The 26278-nt window shown below is 37.6% G+C and overlaps 1 protein-coding gene across 1 annotated transcript in view; it reads right to left on the bottom strand.

Annotated features, from left to right (window-relative positions):
- The window catches only part of Agbl1 (ATP/GTP binding protein like 1), a 780867-nt gene that overhangs the window by 500007 nt on the left and 254582 nt on the right, over window positions 1-26278 (bottom strand). The window contains exon 17 of the mRNA XM_021192763.1: window positions 11848-12028. Coding sequence (XP_021048422.1) covers window positions 11848-12028 — 181 coding nt within the window. The remainder of the gene's footprint in view (window positions 1-11847; window positions 12029-26278) is intronic.

The raw sequence follows: 26278 nt of genomic DNA, 5'->3' as shown, positions 1-26278 counted from the left end.
AGGAAGGAAGGAAGGAAGGAAGGAAGGAAGGAAGGAAGGAAGGAAGGAAGGAAGGAAAGAAGGCAGGCAGGCAGAGAGAAGGAAAGAAAGAGGTATTTTGGAGTGATAGAGGAGAGAAAGAGGAGAAAAGAGATGGGAGAGAGAAGGGATAGGAAAGAGAAAAATGAAGAGAGAAAGAAAGAAAAGGGAGAGACAGAATGAGAGGAAAAGGGGGTAATGAAGGAAGAGGGAGGAAAAAATAAGAAGGAAAGGAGGAAGGGAGAAAGAGATAAGAACTCAGTTTAAGACTTTACTCAGTTGAACTAAAACCAAATATGCTGTCTTTTTTCCACTGGATGGTTTTGGTTTCTTTGTCAAAGATCAGGTGATCACACATGTGTGGGTTTATTGCTGGGTCTTCAATTCTATTCCACTGATCTACCTGTTTGTTTCTGTACCAATAGAATACACATGAAAGAACCTATGACTCCATCTGCATATGTTGTACAGGATTGCCTTATCTGGCATCAATAGGAAAAATGGCTCAATGCCCCCCCCATGCTAGGGTGGTAAAGTGGAAGTGGGTGGGTGAATAGGGGAGCACCCTCATAGAGTCAGGGGAGGGGGCTGGGAGGGGGTTGTGGAGGGGAAACCAAGAAAGGGGGCAACATTTTAAACATAAATTAAAAATATACTTTACTCAGTTATTATCTGATGGTGTAGTTGTAATAAAGATGATAATGATGTCAGTGACTAGGGAGAAGTTATTACATACTATATGTCTACACTTCATATTTTTCCAGATTTTAAATATGAAGATTATTCTCTAGAATAATGTAAGAGAGCAAGAGTATGTAATGAATTAACAAATGCATTTGACATGGCATCGTTAAAGAATGATGCTAAAATTCACAAAAGTATATATATATAAATATCTATATCTATATCTATATCTATATCTATATCTGTATCTATATCTATCTATCTATATATATATGTATTTTTCCAGTGGTTTATCTGTCATGAACACCCCATAACTTCTTGCAAAAGGTTTAAGGAACTAAAGAGTGATGTTAGACTATAATTCAAATACTGTGTAGGACCAAATTAGACCTTATATGATTTACAATCACAAGGAAAGCAAAACGACCGAAATACCAGAAACACTTAGGAAGATGACTACCAGACACAGGATTATAGTCATAATTGATGAAGGAAAAAAATAACTGTTCTTCATTTCCACTGCTGATCATATTAAAAACAAATGGTCTTAAATTGCACTGAGATAAAATTAGATTGCCCACTTGCATTTTAACTGTGATTGTTCCATACTAGCCTCTATCACTAAGGGACACAACATCACCTGTGCTTAGGGATACACAGTTGGTGAGGGTGAAGTCACATGAGTACACCTCAATTAAAGAGAAGCTTATCTGCAGACAGAAGAATAGATAGCAATCCATTCCTGGCAGTTTTCAAGCTCTGTTGACGATCCAGCTGAACATGCTAAACGCTGCTATTGCAAACGCAGAGCTGTTGACAGGGATATCTCTCCAGGGATTTTTTGGGCCAATTTCCTCTTTAAAGACCCAAGGCATAAGTCAACTAAGGGTGAGTGTCTTCAAAGCACAATAATACCCACTCTAATTAGACACTGTCTCCTAAGTGGGATATCAACACAGCAGCAGTGACTGGTGCTAGTAAATTAAATTTTTTTTTTAATCCTGCTTCAATCACTCCCCTGACATACCCACCCTCCTGAAGCTCCCCTCTTGGTTATTTTTTATTTATTGTAATTACTTTAGTAATAAGATTTGTTTCCTTGCTATTATATATGTTACTGTGCAGATAACAAAAAAAAATAATAGCCCAAAAGAGTTATGTATCTTATTTATCTCCTTGGCTGTTATTGGGCCAGGGGGAAGGGGAGAGAGCAGGGGAAGCTGTAAATAGAGAAGCAAGTGTTTGCTGGGGAGTGAAGATGTATGGGATCATATTTGCAAAAGGAAAGCAGGGCGATGAAGGAATAAGCCTAATAATTCAGAAGGGCTAGGTAGCTCAGAGAGATGAATAACCAGGCAAAGCAACCTGGAAGGTAGGGGGGTGGGGAGGATGGATCTTCATGACCAAAATGTAAATGCTCTCTGGCTTTCCGGACACTGGGCAGAAGGATCAGGAACTGGACAGTAGTGAGGCTCTAAAGTGGTTTCTCCATAACCAGCCCTACAAAGAGAAGTTCCCTGTGGCTTCTAATAAGGAGAACTTTCTGGAGAGCTGAGCCTCTTCTGATCCTGAGCTTGGTATATATAGCCTTCAGACTGGAGAAAAAGAGATTCCACGGACCCAAGACCTGGCTCTTTACAAATACCCTGAAAACTCTTTTAGATGTCTTCATGGAGGTAGCAGATAACAAGCTGACTTCCTAGGGCAAGAAATCAGGTTTTGGGTCTATTCTGATGTGCCAGAGAAGTCATTCAACCACCAAGCATAAAGAAGAGAAAAAGGTTATTAGTTTCAATTCCTAAAATTCAAGCTGTCAATACCACTATATTTTCAATATGACTTCCTGATATACCATAGATACATACTTATGATATCTGCATATATCAAAAGGAGCCTTTCATGCCTTCAATCTCATCTCTTCTGTGATTTCTGTCATTCGGGTATGACCTATCTGGGTCTCTTTGAGAAACTGAGGAATGAAAAGCAAGATAAAGATGATTAAACCAGGCTGGCCCAGCCACAGAGAAAAGCTTTGATGGTCACCACTAAAATCCAGGCATCACAGCAGTGAATGGGACCTTTCTTACTTTGCACAGTATACTTTCAAAAGTCCTGTGATATTTGATCATGACACTAAGCAGGTAAGGCACAGTGGGTAGGGCTTGTGACCTTGTAATATGCTGAAGGAATAGAAGTAGAGAGGTTAAGTAACTGGTCCAAAGACACCCTGCTGAAAGGAAGTCAAGTTTGACCTCAGGCAGGATCTTTTGATTATCTGGTCAGGATTATACACTGTATTGTCCCTGCAACCACTACAGAGAGATAAAACAGGAACCAGGACAAAGGATGATAAAAAAAAAAAAAAAAGTTCCCCTTGAGAAAGGCAATGTGATCTTATGGAACTCTGATAACAGAATCTGGACTCCACCTCCCCTCACAAAGCAGACATCCTCCCGATGAGATTTGAGATTAAATAACATTTTTTTTTTCAAAAGCATCCCCTGTTTTGGCAGGGTTGTGAGGTCTGAGCTTCCCACTTCGAGTCACAGAATTGTTTGTACGTTAGGAGGACTTATATTTCGCTAGATACATGGTAAATGAAATGGTGGTTGAAACACTGCGTCTATATAGTACCTAAAAATTTTTTCATAAAGATTTCTAAGGATATATTGAAAGAACATGTTAGGAGTGGGGCATGTCTTGATGACATATGTCTAAAGGGCATATTGAGAAAGAAGAATGTTGTCCTGAGCCTCTTTTCTACCCTGCTATCCCTGCTTCCATTTCTTTCCCCCTCTAAAGGGCTAGAGGGGGAAGCAAGAAGGGAGTGACTCTGGAATTCAGTCAAACATGTGAAGTTGTTCAGCCAATAAAGGATCAAAACATTTAACAAAACAAACACATTTTCCCAAGAGCCTCAGTCCCCACTTAATCAATGATTCTGCAACATTGGCTCATTTTTAATTTAATACTTCTGGGAAGTGGGGTGGGGAAACCCATCAACTACAGGCACAGTTGGCAAGAGCTGGGTATTAGCAGTTGGCAGCATTTATTATCGCTGTTTATGATGGAATAAATTAGGTTTATGCTGATATAATTAATAACCCTAAATTTGGGAATAATAAATAGCAATATTTATTCAAATCTGAAATGTCTGCGAAAGGAAAATGGAGTCCAAAAGCACCTGGTCCAGTCTCCACGTGCAGGCAATGGAGGAAGCCCTTGAGAATGCTCTCCCAAAGTGATCTAGCATTGAGCACTATGCTAATGACTTAACAGCAGGACCTTAAAAGTTCCCAGAGCAAATCATTTCTGATCTCCATGAACAAGTTCATCAGCAAGATTGAGTGTGTCGATTTTCTTCTGAACCAGGACTCCATTGTTCTGAGCCCACACTGTGCCTGCAGTGTATGAACAGAGGAGGATTGTCAGTCACAGCAAACACCATATTCTTTATGGGCTTCCCTGTCTCCTTCCACCTGTCAGGAGAGGTGACAAGAAAGCCCTGCAATTTCCCTCTGGACTAGGAGTTTAGAATTACTGACAGGCATTCACAAAGAAAGAATTTAAGCCAGGAAAAAAAAAAAAAGTCTCTTGAATAGCTTTTGTTTTTAAATTTAAATTTGTGCCTTTTGTTTTATGAAGTTGTAGGGGGAAAACTATGAGAGCAAACGATTCCTTTTATTTGTCTCATTTGTCTATTAAAATTTATTAGAAACAGAATGGACCAAGAGAGGCTTCTATCCCTTCCACTGCAACTGGGAGGTAGATGGAGAAAATTATAGTTCCTCTGACTAGACCAAAGTAACAAATTTTCCAGTCTTGAACATAAGCAAGAAAAAGCAAAGAGGAGATAAGATACTCTCCACTCCCCTCCTCTCAGAGCTCCCAAAAGAGGAACACAAAAGGGTAGAACCAGGATCTAGACTAACATTTTAATATTGAAATTATGAATAAATGGGGGAGATTCCCAGCTTTCTGGGAATTCTACTAATTAGAAGTCACAACTATAAAAGATTAAAGTCATATGTATCCTATCATATTAATATTAATGTTTATAATGTATCGTATTTACAAAGGTATGAACACCCATTTTTAGTGTGGACATAAACCTATAAAGTTTATAATAGAAGGAACTCAGTCAAATAGGCATCAAATACACAGTTTATATAATATTTGATTCTACTATCTGAAATTGAAAATTTAGATTCATGAAATGGCCAAATAAACTCATTACAGACATACCAATACTACCCATATGTAAGTTGTTTACAATGGAAAATTGTTGACCATCAATGCTATGAGATTATTATTATTTTAAAGATAATAATTATTGCATTATTTTCCCTGGAAGATTTTGTTAGTCTTTAAGTTATATTACAGAATATATGATTTGTGGAAAGTTTCAATAGATATGGTCATATGATTATTTTTAAAGAAATAGATGATAAACCTAGATGTCAGTTTATTAACTGAGGTCTCTTTGCTAACTGTTCTTTCTGTGGAATTCTGAAAGAACCTCTGTTACAAGATCTTAAGTGACGAATACACTTTTAAACTATATAACAAAATACTCCTAAATTTGAATGCTTTTGAATTTACCTGTTTTTAAAACTTTGGTGGGTTTTTAAAATTCGGTTACAGTGCTATATATTTCCAAATGGAAGTTTCATGGACAGTTTATTTTGATTGATTCTTCCTCTTCCCAGTCCCGCTCATTCCCCATCCGTCCTCCCCTTTTTCCACTGTACCTCCTTGCCCCCATTTCTAGAACACTGAACTTTCTACAGAGTATACACTTTCTGTTTATCTTTGTTATATATGTGTGAGTGTTTTGTCTGCATGTAAGTATGTGCACTACATGTGGGTCTGGTGCCCCTGGAGGCCAGAAGGGAGTACTTCATCCCTAGAACTGTTACAGAAAAGTTGTGAGCTACCCTGGAAGTACTGAAAACTGAAACCAGAGCCTCTGCGAGAGCAGCAGCTATGCCTAACCATGGAATATGTATCCTTTATCCCACCGGAAACAGTGAGCCACATCTATGTGGTGCTAAGACACATACATTTAAGAGGAACATGATTGGTTGGTTCATCCCTACAATCTCAACACTTAGAAGGCAGAGACAGGGGGATTGCTATGAATCTGAAGCCAGCCTGGATTGCATCATAAGTTTCAAGCCAGAAATTCTATTTCAAGGAAATAGACAAACAAAAGCAAACCAAAACAAGCCAAATAGTATCGCATATCAGCTACTTGGTATAAGGACATCCTATTGCTTGTTATCAAAAGCAACCAGTCAGTCAAACAGTGCTTAGAACCCCTCCCTCTCTGGTTGGCTTCCACAGAGGGTCTATCCATAAAAAGTCACTAGAGAAAGAAGGGCAGAATACCTGATACCCATTGCTAATCAACATGATGGAAGCAGATGCAGACAAGTAGTACTTTTCTATAGAACTTCTCCATCCTCCTAGATACAACTGCTACACGTCTGCCAAGAAACCAGAAGCAAGAAGGACTCAATGGTATTCTGCATTTGGATTCAGACCACTCCAGACTCCTCTGTTGCCTAGCCTGTGCCCTGTTCTCCACTCAAACCCCACCCAGGTCAGTCTCTGCCCTAGTTTTCTTTCTTTTACTGTGATCGATATCATGACTCAAAGCACAATGGGGAAAGAGTTTATTTGATTTACACTTCCATGTCAGTGTATCAGGACATGAAATCAAGTGCAACCTGGAGGAAGAAAGTAAAGCAGAGACTATGAAGGAAAGAAGTTTCGTGTCTCATTCTGTCTGGCTAGTTCAACTACCTTTTCTAGATTTCCCAAGTTCATAGCTCAGGCAGGACCCTATCCTCTGTGGGTTGACACCCCACACACACACACTTCCAGATCAATTTAAAATTAAGAAAATGTCTTAGAGATATGGCCCAGGTCAATCTAATCTAGACAATTCCTCCACCGCGATTCACTCTTCCCAAGTGACTATGGGTTATATCAAAATGACAGCTGCAGCTAACTATGACAGCCCCGACTTGGTTTTCAACCCTAAGCATTTGGAGCAGCCACTCAAGACTGTAAGTTCTGGCACATCGACCTCTGTCTTTTTCTCCCTCCATCCTTACAGGGAACACCTGTTTCTTCTGTTTGTAATAATTTCTTGACTTTGTTACTAGTTGTAACAGTCAGACATGTCCCATTGGTCCAGACCAATCAATCACAGGATGGGCCACAGTGAGAATGAAATAAGACAATATAAGTAAAATAATTAGGTAATTTCTTGGCCCATAAAAGGTACTGAATGATTTTTTTTTTTTTTTGGTTAAGTCTGAAAGTGATTTTCTTGTAGGAAGTCTAAGCATTCACAGCCTGCAGTAGAGGAGACTATTGGCCCACACTTGAAAATGGTCCCAAAGTTGTTAAGGTTGTTGAGATTTTGTATGTGATTTTTATAGTTTGAACTGGTTCCTCTCGTACATTATGCGGTTACATTTTAAATACCTTGCTGTGTTTGCTTACGCTAGGTTCTGTGCATATTACTGTTGTTTGTGTCTGGTCCACGATGCATTTGGAAGAAGATAATCATGTTTATGGAGTTGGACATACTCCTAGGATCAATATGCTCAGTCTGCTGTGAATAAAGCACTAGGCTCTGTGTTGGCTTTGTAAGATTTATGTTGATGCTACCTACCATCAACACCCAAAATTTAACAAATAAGAATCAGGCTTGGTCTCTTCCCCTATTCTCTCTCTCCCCATTTATGTAGGATCTATACCTATTTGGCAGCTTGAACACCATCTGCTTTCTCTTCCATTCCCACTCTAATCTATCTACCACCCCTCATGATTTAATCTGGTTTGCTAACGCTCCTTCTCTCCTATCCCATGTTGAGAAGAATTACAAGTCTCAGAACCATTGCATTGCTCCTGCATCCCTGAGAACTCAGCCTGATTCAATACATAGCCCAGCCAGGAGATGGGAAATTGTTTCTTTTGGAATTAATCATAACAGATATATCACTGTATTTGTTTCCCTGTTCAGACTTGTGTTGCTAAGGGATCCTTGACTTGGCAAGACTCACTATATTTTTTCTTGCTAGAAATTCTGGCTGTGTCTCTCTGACCACTATTATCAAAATCTCCCAGTCATCCTCAGAGGTTCCATCATCAATGCCACAAAAGGAAACTGCTCTATTGTGACACATGTTTGCCAGCTCCATGGAGGTCCATGATAAGTTTTAAATTAAAGGTTTTGTAATGGGTCTGAGAAAATACCTTGATCAGTGAAACAATTGCCTTCCAAGCATTAGAAGGTAAATTTGGTCCCTGGAACCAATGTTAAAAATAAAACAGCTGGCCACGACACCTAGCACTCGAAATTCCAGAACTGGAGAAGTAAAAACAGGTAGATTGGGGTTCTCTAATCAGCCAGCTTACATGGTATAGCCCAGACCAGTGAAATACAGATGGATAGTGTATTATTCAAGGTTCTCTAAAGGAAAAAATAACCTGATAGAAGTGTGTGTGTGTGTGTGTGTGTGTGTGTGTGATATCATATGAAATGTATAACTAAACTGTATTTTCATATAATATGTTTTATATTTCATATATATATATATATATATATATATATATATATATATATATATCAAAGAGTTACTTATTAAAATGACTAACAGGCTGTGGAATAAGTAGCCAAAGACTGGCTTTATCCCAATCAATAACCCAGCAATCCAGTATTTGTTCAGTCAAAAAGACAAAATATCTCAGCAGTCCCAATCTGATGTTAGAATCCCAGGAATTTATGGAGAGCAGCTGGTCTTCTGTCTATATTGGAATCCCAAAGAAGCAGATTCTAATACAAGTAAGGGAATGTCTAAACAACAAGATAAAAAAAAAATTTGTCAGTTAGAGTGAGGGTAAGCAGGCAAAAGTCAAAATGTTTCCTTCTTCTTTGTTCTTTTATGTAGGCTGCCACCATAATGCATGACATCAGTTGGGAGTGAGGGGTCTTCTAACCTCAGATGACCCAATCAAGAAAATCCCTCACAGGTATGACCAGATGCTTAGGTGTTAGTTGACCCTAGATGTAGTTGAACTGATAACCAAAATTATCCATCATAGATATCATCTGAGGAACATCTAAAACTATGCTTTGTTCTCCATATGTGTACACAGACATGCATGTGAGCAAATACCTGAGCCATGAATACAAGCAAATGCATAAGTTTACAAAGTGTAGTTTAGCTCTAACTGACACAGTGATGTTTAGAGTCACTAATTGGATGCAAAGATTACCTCCTTTTAGTCAAACATACACAGAGCACTTTTGGGACTTAAGATGTCTGCTAATAGCATTTTGTCCAGAGAAAACAAGTGATATTCTGAACATTGGGAATGATAACCATTTACTATGTTTAGGTGAACTACATCAAGTTTGGGGAATATTTCCCATGAGAAATCAAAATGAATACAGGAAGAATTTGATCTATACATGGAAGACTGACTACAATAGATGAAGCTCAGAGAACAAAGACTACACCACATTAAGAGTAAACACCTACCTAATTATACACAATGGTGTTGGCATGACAAGACAATGAAATATCAACTACAAAAGTATCTCAAGTGAAACTTAGATGAGGCACACTTTAAGTCCATTCTGAAATGGGCTTAGGAGCTAGAGTTTTAATCTTTATATTGTGAAATGCCATGTATTCATGGCAGCACTGAGTCCTTTGCATAATGATATTCTATGGCCTGCTGATTATTCTTCTATCTGTGGAAAGTGTTAGGATTTCCCATTCCCTTTCATACATGCTTGTTTGTTCAGTTCAAGTGATCTACAAAGTGCCTCGGGCTCTATGATGAAAGATGTTGTATAAATAAAAGAGCAATCAGAGTCACAATAAATAATAGTAATGATGATGAATGCCATTGTCACTGGGAAGAAGCTGCCCTGCCATTTGGGGAACAAAGTAACCAGCTGTGAGCTGGAAATGATGTGCGCACAAGCCAGCAGGCTCCTCGGTGGCTGAAACCCCATTAACTTTGACCAAAATCCTGGAGCAAGCCCTAATTTGGAGGTATAAGTATGCAAAATAGGAGCTACAACACTTAATCCCTGAGAGTGTACATGAAATCCCTGAGCTTTGGGTATGTGAGACTCTTTTTTATTCCAGAAACATCTATCAGGAGTATGTTATCATCTTCTACCGAAGGGGAAACCTGAGTAGATCAGGGAGCACCCAGAGGTCCTGTTCAGTTAACACGCCTAGTATGATAGGCTTTCCAATTTCTTTCTGACCCAAGAGAGCTCCATGGAAAGAGAGAAGTAAGCCAAGCTGGATAATAAAATAAGCAAATGGGGTCGTGTCCATCAAGATACCTTCCTTAACTATTTTCCATCCATGTAGGCTAAAAAAGACTGCTAGTAAAACTCTTAGCTGCTCAAGCAGGGAGCAGTCAGAGATCAACTGTGGGCTTCGAGGAGCACATGACAGGAGACAGGTGAACTCCGAGTAGCCTTAAAAGACACCACGCCAGCCTCATCCACCCTAAGCTCCTAAAGGCCTCATTGCTGCTGGAGCAGGCCGATGCTCTTCAGTGAATCACCTGACCTCCTGATCCTCAGTGCAGTCAGCATTGAGCAGTCCTCATCAAACAATCTCTACCAAGAAAATAAGAAATCAATGAATAAATAAATCAATTAGTAATCAGGAAAGAAAATAAGCAGATAGATAGATAGATAGATAGATAGATAGATAGATAGATAGATAGATAGATAGATAGATAACACCTGTGAACTACTGAGCTAACATACTTGTGTTAATCTAATAAATTACATACAGATTGGTACACTTTTTCTTTCATTGTTTTCTTTCTTCATTTATACTTCCTTCATTCATTCTTTCCTTTTGTATCTGTTACTTTTATATTCTATAGCTTTAATTTATTTACATTGACATGCTTTGATATATGACATGCTCTGGATTTGTCTTAGTTCTTTTATATTATTTAATTTGATGTTATATTTTATATGATATGAACATATATTATGTATAATTAATATATAAAATTTGTGTTCTATATGATATATAATATGTATATATCATATATATTATATGTAGTCATTATATTCTTAACACCTTAAATTTAATCTAACTTTGTAGTTATCCAAAAAGAAGTTTACTGGAGTTAATATTTAATTTCCTTTATTGAAAGAATTAACTTTTCTCTCATTTCATTTAAGTCACATGATCATTTATGTTTTTGTGTTTCTTTATGACCCTTTTTATTTGTTGCTTTCCAACTCTTTATTCTCACCTTATTTTATGTATTATTTAAAATTAATGTTTGCTTCTATGCTAATGACATTTTAAAGTATCATTCTCATTTTAGTCTTTGAAATAATTTTTTCCTCACAGTATTTTCTGTTCATATTTCATATTGTTCAGCTATGGGACAGGATCTCCATTTTTATGGGACAAAGAGTCATCTCTTACTAAAAAAAGGCTACATGGATATCTGTAAATGTTAGTCCTGCCACTCCCTAGTCATGTGACCTAGGGGTCCTCATCTGGTCCTGAGCTCAGACTCTGAGTTTTATTCCATGATACATCCTAAAGATAAGCAACAGCATTTTGAAAATGCAAATACCATACTTCTCTTTTCCAAGCAACATTCCATTCCATTGACGTGAAACTCTTTTTTAATTATGTCCAGAAACCAGTAATACATAACTGAACAAATATTTCTTTGCAGCTACAAGTAATGGTAGTCACCATGAAGACTCAAGGACTGAACCCTGAAATGCCACTGGTTCATCAAATGAACTGGAGGAGTTTTTGGTAACCTGTATACCCATTCCCTCCTTTATGAATGAAGCACTGGACTAGGTTAGTTGTGTGATGCTATGGTACTAAACGCTTCTGTTTTCACCTATTCCTATTTAAAGAAATACCATGAGACATACAAATGTTCGTGGAGGGCACATTGTTAATTGGTTCAGATAGATGGAGCCCAAGGGAGATCCCTATAGAGTACCAAGGCCTCTACACTCATGCTGCTTCCACAAGATGGCAGTGGATTTCTACTATAGTGACACAAATGCAGTAGTGGATCCATTGGACCAGACAGGTGACATACTTGCCATTGATGACACCATCTGGATTGAGCATAGGGATGATCTTGAACACGAAGTTTTCCCTCAGGAGCTTTGCCACAGGATCACTGCTGACCAGGAACTCCAAGGTTCCCTTCATCACCCAGCTGGCATTGCTCTCTCCTGGGTGAACTCGGGCTGTGATCACCTGATATGGACGACAGCCTGCAGGAAAGGGGACACAATAAAATTAAACCTAGATATGTTTTCCACTTCCATCAACAGTCTCTGGGGCGAAGGAATTATACCTGAAGGGTATGCAGTCCTAAGTAGATTGTTTCTAATATCTACAATCTACATTTATCCATTTTCCATCTGCCTCCAGAAGCCTTGACACTGAAGAGACTGAGGACACCAAGGCTCTGGGCTGTTATCAAAGCAAAGTCCTTTGTGGTATGATAAAAAAAGACCACAAAGCAGATTTCAAACCAATTAACTCTCCACAGTCCATTAGCGAGATGCTGGCTATCAAAGATATCCAGATATCCAAAGCAGACTGAATCTTATCTTAATCATTTACCAGCTCTGACTGAATGACCAGCAAATGACTAAGTCTCCTGATGCCCCTTTCCTCATCTGTAAAATGGGGATATTTACAATAATGATCTCATGTGATTAGAGAAACAAAAAAGATGTAAATAGAAAGTGTCAAACATCATTCCTGCTATTCAGTCCATGTTAGCTCACTCCTTATTTAATTGCAGTCCGAGGAGGTTGGGGAGAGGATGAGCCCTTCTATTCCCTAGCAGAGACTGAAAGTAAGGAGAGAGGTTTTTGGTGGATGGTTGAAAGACAACAAATCTGGTCTTTCAAAGGAAGGGAATCAGCACCTGCAGACCTGCAGACACACTCTTAAGATCACTTCCTTCACCTGTGGATGGAGACATTGTGGAGCAGAGACTGAAGGAAAAACCATCCAGAGACTGCCCCACCTGGGAATCCATCCCATACACAGTCACCAAACCCAGACACTATTGTGGATGCCAAGAAGTGCTTGCTAACTCAGGAAGTCAGCCTGATATAGCTGTCTCCTGAGAGGCTATACCAGTACCTGACAAATATAGAGGTGGATTCTCTCAGCCAACCATTGGACTGAATACAGGGTCCCCAGTGGAGGAGCTGGAGAAAGGAACCAAGTAGCTGAAGGGATTTGGATCCCCATAGAAGGAAAAGCAATATGAACCAACTGGTACCCCCAGAGCTCCCAGGGACTAAACTATCAACCAAAGAGTATACATGGAGGGCCCCATGGCTACAGCCACATATGTAGCAGAGGATGACCTTGTCGGTCATCAATGGGAGTAGAGGCCCTTGGTCCTGTGAATGCTTGATGCCCCAGAGTAGGGGAATATCAGGACCAGGGTGGGTAGGTTGGTGAGGAGGGAGAGGGGGAAGGGGATGGGATCTTTCAGAGAGGAAACTAGTAAATGGAATAACATTTGAAATGTAAATAAAGAAAATGTATAATAATAATAATAATAATAATAATAAAACAAAAATATGAAGAAAAATAGACAACCAATAAAATAAAAATAAAAGATGTAGGAGGAAGGAATGAAAGTCTTATTCTATACAAACTAGGAATGGAAAGAAGTTTTTGCCTATTAATATAGTGTTAAAAGGGATATAAATTGTGTTTTTATCAGAGCCTCAGAGGTTTGACTTATAGCCTATATTTAACTCATTTTTATAAACGTTTCATAGCTGAGTCAGTAAAATATATGTTTAATTTAAAAAAAAAAAAAAGATGACTTCCTTCACTTTGTAAAGAGGGTAAAGGGAATGCCGAGTCATAGCAATTGAGTGCATAGATCTCATGGAGGCTAGATCAGTGATAGACAGAGAAGCTCACTGTCCTGCCTCTTATTCACAGGAGACAGCAGAAGCACCCTAGCACTGAAATATATTCTTGACCATTCCTGGGCTCATACAGAAAGGTGGTCTGTCTGTTTTGGTGGTAGAGATTGCTCCTGACACCCGACACATGCTAGGCAACGGTTATACTGCTACACTCTATCCCCAGTCTGAGGACAGTGCTGTGAGTGACTACTAATGTCTATTCTCCATATACTTGGAGATAAAGAAGGAAAGAAGGCATCATATCAATAATTCACTTTTGTCAACTGTAAACCCATGGCCAAATCTGTGGATGGATTTTTTTCTGACTCCCTTTTTATTGTGCATCCTCTCCTGATTCTTGACTGTTCCTAATCTTGCTCTAATAACAAATACTGTTTGATGATCATAAATAAATTTAGTCGCTAAACAGCCTAAAGGTTAACAAAGAAACAATTTCTTTAAATATAGTTCGAATTAGTCCAAACTAAATGAAGACTTTCTACTTTTCAATGATAGGAATTTTTTATATGGGAACAATCTTTATCTCTCATCACACACACATACACAAAAATATAAGACTGAGTATTGATCACAGGTCTGAAGAGCAGACAACAAAATATACCAATAAACCTTCTTATTACTGATTTATGTTAATATTATCAATTAGGACCAAAAAGATTTATTTTCTCTTTCATATTTCTCCCACCAGTCATTGATCCACTGAGGTCTAGACAGAAGGGGCATAAGTCAAGGCGCCTTTTCCAACAATAGTGAGAGCAGTTTGCTTCAATTCTTTGTAGGTCATCTATACATTAGAGGTAATTTTCAGCTATTCATTTCCTTAAGCAAGTGTCTTGAACCTATTCCAGGAACTGCAACAGACATTGGGTTGTGAAAGTCAAATAAATTAAAGATCTTGTTATAGAAGAGGCCGTAGCATTTGTCAGTAGTGACACATATGCAAGCATACAACAAAAAGAGACCTAATGGAGGTGTGTACAGAGCACCAAAAATAGATCTGAGAAGAGAAGGACATTTCCAGGACGTGATGCCATTTGGACTTTCTTGAAGTATAAGCAATGTTTTATCAGACGAGAAAGGTTAAAGGATCTTCAAGAGTAAAAAGAAAATGAGGAAGATGATGATGGAGAAGAGGAGTAGGAGGAGGAAGAGGAGGTAGGGGAACTATAAAATGAAGAGATGCTATAGCGCCTGAAGCAAAGAGATGTAGGTAGTGACACATGAACTTAAAAACAACTGCCACATACACGTATTTGTCAGAGTAGGGGCAGGAATTGGATTTTTCCTGTAGGTCAAATATTCTTAACTATAAAGTTAGTATATCACTGGTCGGCCATGCACAGTCACAGTACTCTGTAAATTAACCAGCAACCAATGAAAAGGAAAATGTTTTGTTTATGATGCTATACATGCCACAAACTGCTGATTGCCTGTATGTTATCCTCCCTCTCCTTCTAGCTACCAGAGACCTACTTTGGGACAAGAGAACGGATTTCCCCAAATAAAATACTCAGCTTTATCGTACCCTTGAAAGTAGTCCTGACTATGAAAAATAAATGTTGCTAGTGATATAAAATGGTAGCAGAAGTGTCTTACTGAAGAGCTGATGAAAGGGACAATTTTACCTTGCAAATAGCTATTGCTTTTAAAACTTGTCTCTTGTGCTTTTTCTTCTCACCTTGCTCATAGATGTAGTATCTTCAAGTGAAAAAGTCATCTTGAGTATTGAAGATGCACAATAAGTATAATGCCAAGTAGAAAGAATGAGTATTCTTGGTAAACTCTTTAAGCAACTACATTGTACCTTCATTGGCTTCTCCAATATGTGAGGGAAAAAAAACTTACTATTTTCCCATGGTATCGCAATAAGATTTCCATTACATACTGCTAAATCCTACCATGTGAATATAAGACCAAGTATAAAATAATATTTTGAATGGCATTCACTCAGATGTGCTTTCTGCAAAGGAACAGAAAGAGGGAGTTGAAATGAAAAGGATATTTGATATATTTTGCAGTAAAAGCAATTGATTGCAAACTACTATTTTAAGAAAAAAAAAGGTCTAGGCTGCAGATGGGACTTAGTTGGTCGAGTCCTTGCCCGGAAACCCCTGGATTCTATCCTTAGCACCACATGAACCTAGGAGTTTTAAATTGAAGGATTAGAAAATTAATGTCATCACGCACAGAGAGTTCAAGACCAGCCTGGACTACTCTGCGACCCTCTCTAGAAGAGGAAAGAAAAGTACAAAGAAGAGAAAAGGAGAGGGGTATAAAAATAACCTTATGATGGTTTAACATCAGAAGAAAGGTATGCCAGGATCTGTTTTATAAAAGAATTTTATTATATATACAATGCATTGGCATGATACACTGTCTGGGATAATAGGTTGAGAATAGCTTAGACAATTGTATTTCCAGGGATCAAAAATTGCCTCATTATTTTCATACTTGAAAATAATCACATTAGTTTCAGGGGGAAATGAACACTTCTTTTGTTTGTTCAAGGATTCTATCCAGGATACCATGGGCTATATCCTTAACATACAACCGGAGTTGACACATAACTCCTGTTGTCTCAACAGCCTTCAGGATGAAATCTATAGCCAAAATGACAATATTTGGTGTCTGTTGACAGTCTACTTCCTGTTTTCCAGAAGGTCATGTCCTCACATGACAGAGAGGACAAAGAATAACCTCCAATGTCTTTTTCATTAGGACTAATTCTATTTCTGAGAGCAGACCCCCCTCTCAAAGGCCTTACTGTGCTTTTAGCATTTATGTTGCAACATGAAATTATATAGAAAGTAAAGACTTGGTCTATAATGCATTAGGTTTCATGTATGGCTAATCATTCATTTACTATAAGTTATGAACAAGTATGTTAGGTGGAAAATATGCACAGTTCACTAACAGCACAATTGAAATCAGCTAGAGGTCAGCCTTCTCACCATGTCATTTATTCAGCTACTTTTGTTCCTTCCAAATCAAGCTGTGTTGGCATCCAATAAAAAGCTTTCAGAGAAATAAAGAGGCTTGATGGATATGCACCTAATCAGAAGCATATTTTCAGTTTTGTAATTGCATATTACTCTTTGTGCCTCTTAGACTATGTTCACTGACAACATTAGATAACAATAGCAAGTGCTCCTTGCCCATAAAAAGAAATAAAAAATAGCTAGCTGCTCTCTTGCAGATTTCTGATATTAACAGAGTATTCTCATTGTCTGGGCCAGATGGCTCCATTACTTTTATATGCCCTACGGTGCAATGTGTGAGTCAATAGGCCAACCTGAAGTTCTTAAAGACAGGTTTCAGCAGTGTGTTTGTATCCTTGGGAGAGTTGGGTGGATAAGCTACTGTGCTGTAAGACTTCACACAGTTTAGCAAGCTGTTGTAACACCTTTAGCATGTAAACAGGGACAACTATGGGATCTAATGAAGATGTAAGCAGCATTTCAGCCATTCACGTTCGTTTTGCTCTTTTCCCCTCTGTGATTTAAAACAATTCCACAGTTATATCGGTGACTTCAGTTTATGGAACCAGTGAGTTGTAGCAGCAAATGGCACTCCTGAGAACTCATAATAGGTAACAGCTGTAAAGAGCATGCAAAACACATCCTAGGAGGTTTTCCCTTATAATTGATGATTTGAGCCATAGTAAATCATTTCTGCTGGGCAAAACGCATCACATACTCACATTCACTTTTTTCCCTCTGAATTTCTTTAAATCAATTCAAAGGAACATTGCAACCTATGAGGTATCAATAATTTCGCCATATTTTAAGTGAAAAGTTAGATTCTGAGTTTGTGTCAATGATAATGAGATCTGTAAAAGAAAAGTAGGACACAGTATGAACTTGAACAATGGCCAAGAGATATTAGCCTATTACCTTATCAGAAGTTGAGGGGAAACTAAAGGCATGTACTATATTACACATGTGTGCCCAATTATATGAACATCTGTTCATTTCCACCTTCTACCTTCTTTTTTCAACAAAATCTATTCTGCTCCTACAGGCACTCTGCAGGGTAGTACAGAGTACAAGAGAAATGTAACAGAATCCTCTTTCAAGAGAAATTAATAATTGTGTAGTAAGAAAGAGCGCCAACACAGATAGTTTACTGCTGGATATGACCAGAGAAATTTCTCAAGAGATCCTTAAAGAGGAATTCTCATTATTATATTACTCATAACAGTTCTAGCAACTGAGAGTGATATAAATAACAACCACAGGACATGAGTTTAAGGAAATAATATGTAAAAAGAATACTATTCAGCCTTAGAAAGTAGTAGAATCACAAAAATTAAAAGGAAAATGATAAAGGAAAACACAAAATAAGTAAAATATATGAGACTAAAGACAAAAAATAATACAAGTATCTTGAGATTGTTGATATAAGAAAGTATCTAGGACAATATTTATAAAATGAAAAAAAAATAGAAAAGACTATTGCACCAGAGCAGTACCCATCTGTATGTAGTTATAAGCTCTATTTAAAGATATCTATACATAGAAATGCACCTGTCAGGGAAGGTCATCTGGGTAATTTCTATGTCTTATTTAACTTATCCACAAAAGATGGGTGATTATATGATGTTGAATCATTAACTGCACAGAAAGAAAATGTGGGAAAACAACTATAAACTCGTTTACACCTGCTTCCACAAATGTGGAGTGCGTGCAGGAGTCAATAAAAATGCCTTGTAAGTTAGAAAGAACCATAGAAAATCATGATGCAGAGGCATGCACAGATAGACTGCCCTGTGGAGCTGAAGCTACTAAGGTTAAAAGGGAAAATAGTAATAGGAGAGCAGACTGTGATTTCAGGACAGCATCAGTTAATATGAAATCTAGAAAACCTAGAAGATGGTTTATGGAAACAGATTGACCATGGGCCATGTGGTGAGGAAAGACACAAAGAAGTGAGAGGAGTTGAAACTCTGGATCAGCCGGTACAGCTATTGAGAGTTGAGTGTAAGAAACTGAGTTTAGGTCCCCAGAACACATGCAAAGATGAACATGGTAGTACACATCTGTAATTCCAGTGTATCTACAGTGAGATGAAGCAGAAAACAGTAAAGTTCATGCTGAAGCAACCTTGCAGTATACAGTGGAGAAATAGAGACCCAGTCTCAAATAAGATAGAAAGCAAAGAAGGCACCAGAAGTTGTTCTCTGTCCTCCAAAAACATGCATAAATGTGCAATGCTCGCTCTCTCTCTCTCTCTCTCTCTCTCTCTCTCTCTCTCTCTCTCTCTCTCTCACACACACACACACACACACACACACACACACACACATAGAAAGTTCTGGGGCTATTGTTTAAATTTCAACTTTCCTCTCAAAGCCACGTATTGGATACTTGTTCTCTAGCCTATAATGATCTTAGGAGATGGAGGAATCACCAGGAGATGAGACTAAGAGGAAGTTAGGCACTTAAGGACATGGCCTCAAAGGGGATGTTGGGAATCCACTCCTGTCTCTTTCTTCATATCTCATATTCCATAAGGAGTCTAGTCATATTCCTTATTGGTCTAGTCTCAGCTATAAACAGTGTCATATAGTCCCCAAAGGAACTAATCATGGACTGTGAGCTCTGAAATCATGTTAAACCAAGCCTTTTCTCTTTATAAAATGATTATACCAGATATTTTGTTACAGTAATGGAAAGTTGAATAACACACTAAGCAAAGAGAGGATTTTGAGTTGCAGTTTCCATACATATGTTCTTCCAGTCTTAAAAATTGGCATTACTAAAGTATAGTGTGCATGAAATACATTTCTATCAATTTCAGTTTTATAATTCAGTGAGATTTCCACATGTGTATAATGCTATAAAATGAAATGGATCTGGTGTAGACCATCATTATCCTGCCCATGCTCCCCACTCACCTTGTAGAAAATCACCTTCCCACACTGTTTTAGAATAGCCTTACTATTTTTTTGAGAATTTCATACATGCATACAATATATTTTGATCATATTTATACCCAAGTCCTCCCAGAACCATATCCATCTCCCCTCCCTCTCCCAATTTCATGTTGTTGTTGTGTGTTTTGTTTGTAATCCACTCGGTCGATTTTAACTACTTATATACTCTTAGATATAGAACCATTTACTGGAATGTAGTCGACCTACCAGGAACATGCCCTTAAAGAAAACTAACTCTCACTTCACCAGACAGACGCCATCAACTGTCACTAGCTTCTCAGGTTGGGGCAGAGGCTCTCACCATTACTGCCTCCCTCCTTGGCTGAATGTTGACTAATCCTTTTCAGGTTTTATGCAGACAACCCCAGCTTCTGTGAGTTCAGTGGCCTTATTAGAATTCCAGATGATATAGTTTTGCTCTGGTTTTTACAGAACTATGGTTCTCGCAATCACCCTGCCCCTTTTCTATGATGGTCCCTGAGCCTTGGAGGATGTAATATGGTATAGATGCACCATTCATAGTTGAGAACTCCACAAATACTTATTCCCTGTATTTTGACCAGTTGACCTGACTATACTCTCAGCCTCTGGGAACCACTGATCTGTTTTATGCCAGCATGGTATAGTCTTTTCTGGAATTTCATAGTAACTGAATCATACAATGTATTCTAGTTTCTTTTCTGATGCTATAATCAGATACTCTACCTAAAAGCAGACTTCAGTGGATGGTATTTATTTAACTTACACTTCCATGTTGCATTCCGTCACGTAGGGAAGTCAAGGCAGGATTCCAATTAGAATGTGAAACAGCAAGCCAATACTGCTTGCTGGTTAACTTCCTCAATCATGATGAACTAGCATACTTACACAGCTAAGAATGGTACCACTACAATGGACACAGTGGACCTCCTGAATCCTATTAATAATCAAGATAAAGCTCTAGAAGCATTCCTACAAGCCAGTCTAATCTTGAAAAAAAATTTTTTAAATCAAGGCTATTCTTAAAGATGACTCTTGGCTACATTAAATTGGCATAGCTAACAAAGACACGGCGTTTAATCAGATTTTAACTTAATTCTATGGGAGTCACCCATGTGGTTGACACACCAATGATTTGCTCCTTTCAGTCACTAGACTGTCTTCTGACATGTCAAACAGAGGATTGTGGGTATTCCCCATTTTCTGGATCCTTTCACCTACTCGTGGATCTGCTGCTCTGTCTCGGTTAGCGTTCCTAAACGTATGTGTGTGCTTGTCTTTCTTCAGGGTGGCTATATAAGAATTGGACTTCTGGTAATCTTAGTAATCTGGAATTATGGAGAATAATTGCCAGCTTTTGTCAAAAGTTTCAAAAGACACTACAGCATCTGATTTATTAACTGTAGTGACCAACTGCTCCAGTTAATCTTTTTGTTGATCAACCATTGATATCACCAAACATTTTTATTTGGACATTCTAACAAGAATATATAGTTTCCCCTAATAACTAATAATGGTGGGAAAATTTCTATGTGTTTGGGGCCATGTGCTTACTATAAGTGAAATGCCTATTCAAACTCAATTTGCTTTTCCTATTAAGTTCAAGGTGGTTTTCAAAAGAAAATTACAAATAGAATCAAGAGATAGAAATTTAATAAAATTTTCTCTAAGACTTTAACCTCCCTATTCTCTTGACTATATTTTGAAACACAGAATGGTTTCCTGAAGATTATTCATTTTTAATTTTTTGGTTATTCTGTGGCTCATTTTTAAAAATCCCTTCCAAGTACAATAAGACCATGATTTGTTTGCATAAGATTCATCCTTTGATTTACATTTAGGGCTTTTTGTGTTAAGTCTCAGAGAGTTAGGTTTAAAGAGTTCAGAATATACAATGATGTAAACTTGAGAGTCACTTCTTATGAATGTCTCCTTTAGGATTTTGTATGTGTTCAGTCTCCTACAAGTAACAATAGAATAGTCTCATCTCTACTTTCCAAACATAAAACATTTATTCTTTTTCTTGGTAGAAAAGGCACACTTTCCTCACAGGGAATATTTGGAAATGATATTTTTCATTGTCACACTTGGGGATTCTAATGCTACTGTCATCTTCTGAGTCTAGGATAGACAGGCTGCCAAATAGTTTATGGTGTATAGGACACTCTCCCACAAAATGGATTATCTGTCCTAAAACATAAAAAACAGTGAGGGTGAAGAACTCTGGCTCACTCCACAGTTCGACTCTGCAGCATATTACTAAACAGACATGACAGTGGGCATTATCCTCTTGTTACTAGTTTTGAAGTAGAACTTTAAACATTTTACCATTAGGTCTGTAGAAAGAAACTTCTACCCATTTAAGAGCACTTTTTTTCTTTTATTGCTTTCCAAAAGAATATATTTGAGGTTATGGGGATTAAATACAGGGCCTCATGCATGGTAGGTACAACCTCAAAGTTTGTTTCATTCCCTTTGTAAGAGTCTTACAGTTAAATTACACCAATTATTTCAAGTGAAACATTCACCATCTGTTGAAATAAACACAAGATTTTTCTCATTCTTAATGTAGTAAAATAGAACGGTCGCTTCATCTTCCAATATTTTACAGAAACTGCACATATAAAAATATATTCATCCTTGGGGTATGATGACCAAGGCATGGCCATTCTGTTTCAACCTGCTTATCACATCTGACAAGAATGTTTTAAACAAGTCTTGGACATCATATTTTTTCAACATTGACCTTCTTTTTTAACTTATGTCAACAATGTTCTCCTGGAATAAAATCAACTGGATTATGAAGTATTATCTTTTAATGCAATTCTGGAATCACTTGTTTCTTTAGGATTTTGCATCAGTGTCTCATGAGAAAATCAGCCAATAACTTTTCTTTTCTGCAATATCCTTGTAAGACCTAGCCATCAAGGATATACTAAACTAGAAAGGACTCCCTCTTCAATTTTTTTTTTATGTAAGATTTATAAATGCTGCACTTGAGTTTTTCCTTAAATGTACAGGGAAATTCAATAATGAAGTCATTCACCAAGGCCTGTAAGGATACCTGATGAGTTCAAGAATTAATTTATAGGATCACAAATCCAAATTATTTAGAAACACATTCAAATTGCATATCAACAATTTATCTATTTAGATTTTTAGTTACTACTTTTGTCAATTTGACAACTAAACTTTTTTATAATCACACTTTTAAATTTATGGTTCCAAAATTATCAGCATAAAATTGTTTTGGAAATCCTTGTAGTTGTCCCCTTAATTTTTATTTCTGATACAAAGGAAGTATGAGACATTTTACTACGGTTGTGATAAAATACCCTTACCAAGAAGGTAACTTATAGAGGGAAGATCTATTTGGCGCTTCTTTTTTCCAAAGAGAAAATAATCTCTGATGGCGGAATGGAGGACAGTTAGCCGGCAGCTGGAGCAGTACCTGAGTGGCTCACATCTTGAACTGAAGCAGAAAATAGAGAACACACCAGGAACTGCCTTTCTTTTGATACTTCAAACCCTGCCCCTAGAAACACACTTCCTTCAACAAAGCCCATCCTTCTGAATCCTTCCCAAACAGTTCTACTAACTAGGCTCTAAGTAGTCAAACGTGGCTCCAATTGGAGGATAGGGAAACTTTAACTCATACCACATGGGGTACTTTAGTCTTTATTATTATTAAAAGTAAGCCTTGTAATTTTATGCCTTTTCAAGGGCCCATTCCTCTTGACTTGCTTTCTTCCTTGTAAAATTGTTTGGTGTTTCATTGGTTTATATTTTTATTTTTTAATTGTGCCTTTCTTTGCTTGTAATATAGTATCCCTTAACAAAATTATGCCTAAGAAGGAATGCAGGCCAAACATATATACACTCACTGATAAGTGGGTAAGTAACCAAAGTATGGATACTTTGGTCTTTCTTAGAAGGGAGAAAAAAATATATCCATGGGAGGAAATACAGAGACAAAGTATGGAGCACACCCTGCCACACCTGGGGATCCATCCCCAATATAGTCACCAAACCCAGAGGCTATTGTGGATGCCAACAAGTACTTGCTGATAGGAACCTGATATAGCTGTTTCTTCAGAGTTTCTGCCAGTGCCTGACAAACACAGAGATGAATGCTCTCAGCCAACCATTGGACTGAACACAGGGTCCCCAGTGGAGGAGCTAAAGAAAGGACTGAAGGAGCTGAAGGAGCTTGTAGCCCCATAGGAGGAACAATATGAACCAACTAGTACCCCCAGAGCTCCCAAGGACTAAACCACCAAACAAAGAGTACACATGGAGGGACCAATGGCTCCAGATACATATGCAGCAGAGGATGGCCTTGTTGGATGTCAATGGGAGGAGAAGCCCTTGGTCCTGGGAAGGCTTGATGTCCCAGTGTAGGGGAATGCCAGGACAGGGAAGTGGGAGTGGGTGGATTGGTGAGCAGGGAGAGGAGATGGCATAGGGGATTTTTGGAAAGGAAACTAGGAAAGAGGATAACATTTGAAATGTAAATAAAGAAAATATCTAATAAAAAAATTTTAAATGCCACCTATGTACCTAAAAGCTGTTACAGGATGCAATATTCCTTAAGCAGCAATTGGACAAAATGGTTAATAATGCTAATATTTCCTATGTTCTTACTAATGTTAGATTTACTAGCTTATAATTTACCAAAAAGGCTTGTGAAGATTCCCCCATAATTATTGTAGAATTGTCTATTTCTCCTCATATTGTTGTCAAGTCTTTACTTATTTTTGGTGTGTAGTTAACTGCACACAGAAACATTCTATGTTCCTGATTTACTGAATGCTTTGTCATTATTGAAGCATTGCTTGCTCTCTTAAGGCAATTTGCTTAAATGTATCTTTTGTTTGTATTAATATAGTGATGTAATATTTCTCCTCAATTGTATTCACAATATGTATCTTTTTAAATCTAATTTTGAACTTCCTATCACTTTCCAATACCCACTTTTCTCTCAGAGAAGCACAAAACTGGATATTGTACTTTATGCAGCTTGACCCTCATGCTTTATCTCAACTGTAGCATTTGTTCCACTTACACTTACCGCAATGAATGACAAGCGCAGATTTAATGCCATACATCATAGGCTTGCTTTACATTTGACCTAACTTCTCTATTGATGATTTTCATCCCTCTCTTAATCGTATCTGGATTAATTGCTTAGATATTTTATCCCATTGTTCCTTTGCTACCTTGATTAGCTTAGTAGTTTCAGATCTTTTTATTATTCTCCAATTGGTCACCCTAACAATTATAAGATGCACCTTTTTTTTATATTGAAAGAGTCTGTTTTGTTCCTACAAAGTATTAAAATTCATGAGACATATTTATTGTATTATAAATTCACTTCAGTTTAGTTTAGATTCAATCACATATTTATCCTTTAAATTACTTTTGACTTGGTATTGTATTAACAAACATCAAGTGGGTTTCATTATTTCCCATCTGCCTGAAAGTCACCCCTTAGAATTTCTTCCAGCAAAGGTCAACTAACCATGAGTACTCAAGATTTTTATTCAAAAACAGGCTCATTTTATTCTGTTTTAAGAAATACTTATGTTGGGCACAGATTGTTATCATGCCTAATAAGTTTTTTCCCATTTCTTTTCAAGTTCTTTTCCCTGGGGTCTTATGAAAAATTAATTGTCTTTAACAATACTTTTAGAAGTAGCTAGAATTGTGTCTATTTTTTGTCTAAGATAGGAATAAGAGTTTTTGTTTTCTGTTTTATGGCTTTATGTACACATTTTCAAAGAGTAGGAAATAAAGAGTCCATCATAATTTTAAAAAAATCTTGAACTGTCTTATATATGCTTAAGTCATTTTTATTGATTCTCCTGTAACTTCCAGAGATATAACACTGACAAACACATTTTAAAGGATTTCTTTTTGTGTATTTCTAATTTCTTAGATTTTCTTCAATATTGTAAAATAGAAAAATCTTGCATTATTATGAGGATTTGGTGGATATCTGTCTGATTAATGAGTACTTCCATGGGGAACTGTTGAAACATGTGGATCAGTGCTCACTGAAGGCAGTCAGTGGCACCTTGCCACTGAGAAGACATATTCTCCAACAGCATTCGACCCTCAGTGCTTCCAGGGAACTTAAAGGAAGGAAGATGGACATTATCATGCTCTTCCTGTTAGCCAGGGAAGAGAGGACCGCAAGGAAGAGAAGTACTTTTGTGCTGTGAATCACATTGCAATGTTCTTCTCATTTATCATGTATAATTCTCTGTGTGCAGATCCAAAAGGAAAGCTGAAAGCAATCCTATCAAAACAAAGTATCGTATACTAAGATAGAAACAAGAGCCATATAAATTATGGATAAGAAGACGGGTTTGGGGTCTTGTTTTGCCTCTTTCTAGTGGAATAGATTTGGCAAGATTAAAAATCTGTTGAAATCTTAATTCCAGACTTATAAAGCAAACTCTCTTGGGCTTTCATAGCATTGAAGTCCATGGTTATCCGTGGTGACTATAACTTTTATAGACATGACCTAAATATTTAGTCAGTAGTTTCAAATCATACTAGTTCTATTACATCCTTCTGATTTCTATCAACAGCAATACACACAGGGAACAAAATTACTTGTCCTTTCATCTTTCATT

The sequence above is a fragment of the Mus pahari genome, chromosome 1 (genome assembly GCF_900095145.1).
Source record: "Mus pahari chromosome 1, PAHARI_EIJ_v1.1, whole genome shotgun sequence".
NCBI lineage: Eukaryota > Metazoa > Chordata > Mammalia > Rodentia > Muridae > Mus > Mus pahari.
Note: the sequence above shows the minus strand (reverse complement) of the source record. Positions and strands in the feature narration are given on the sequence as shown.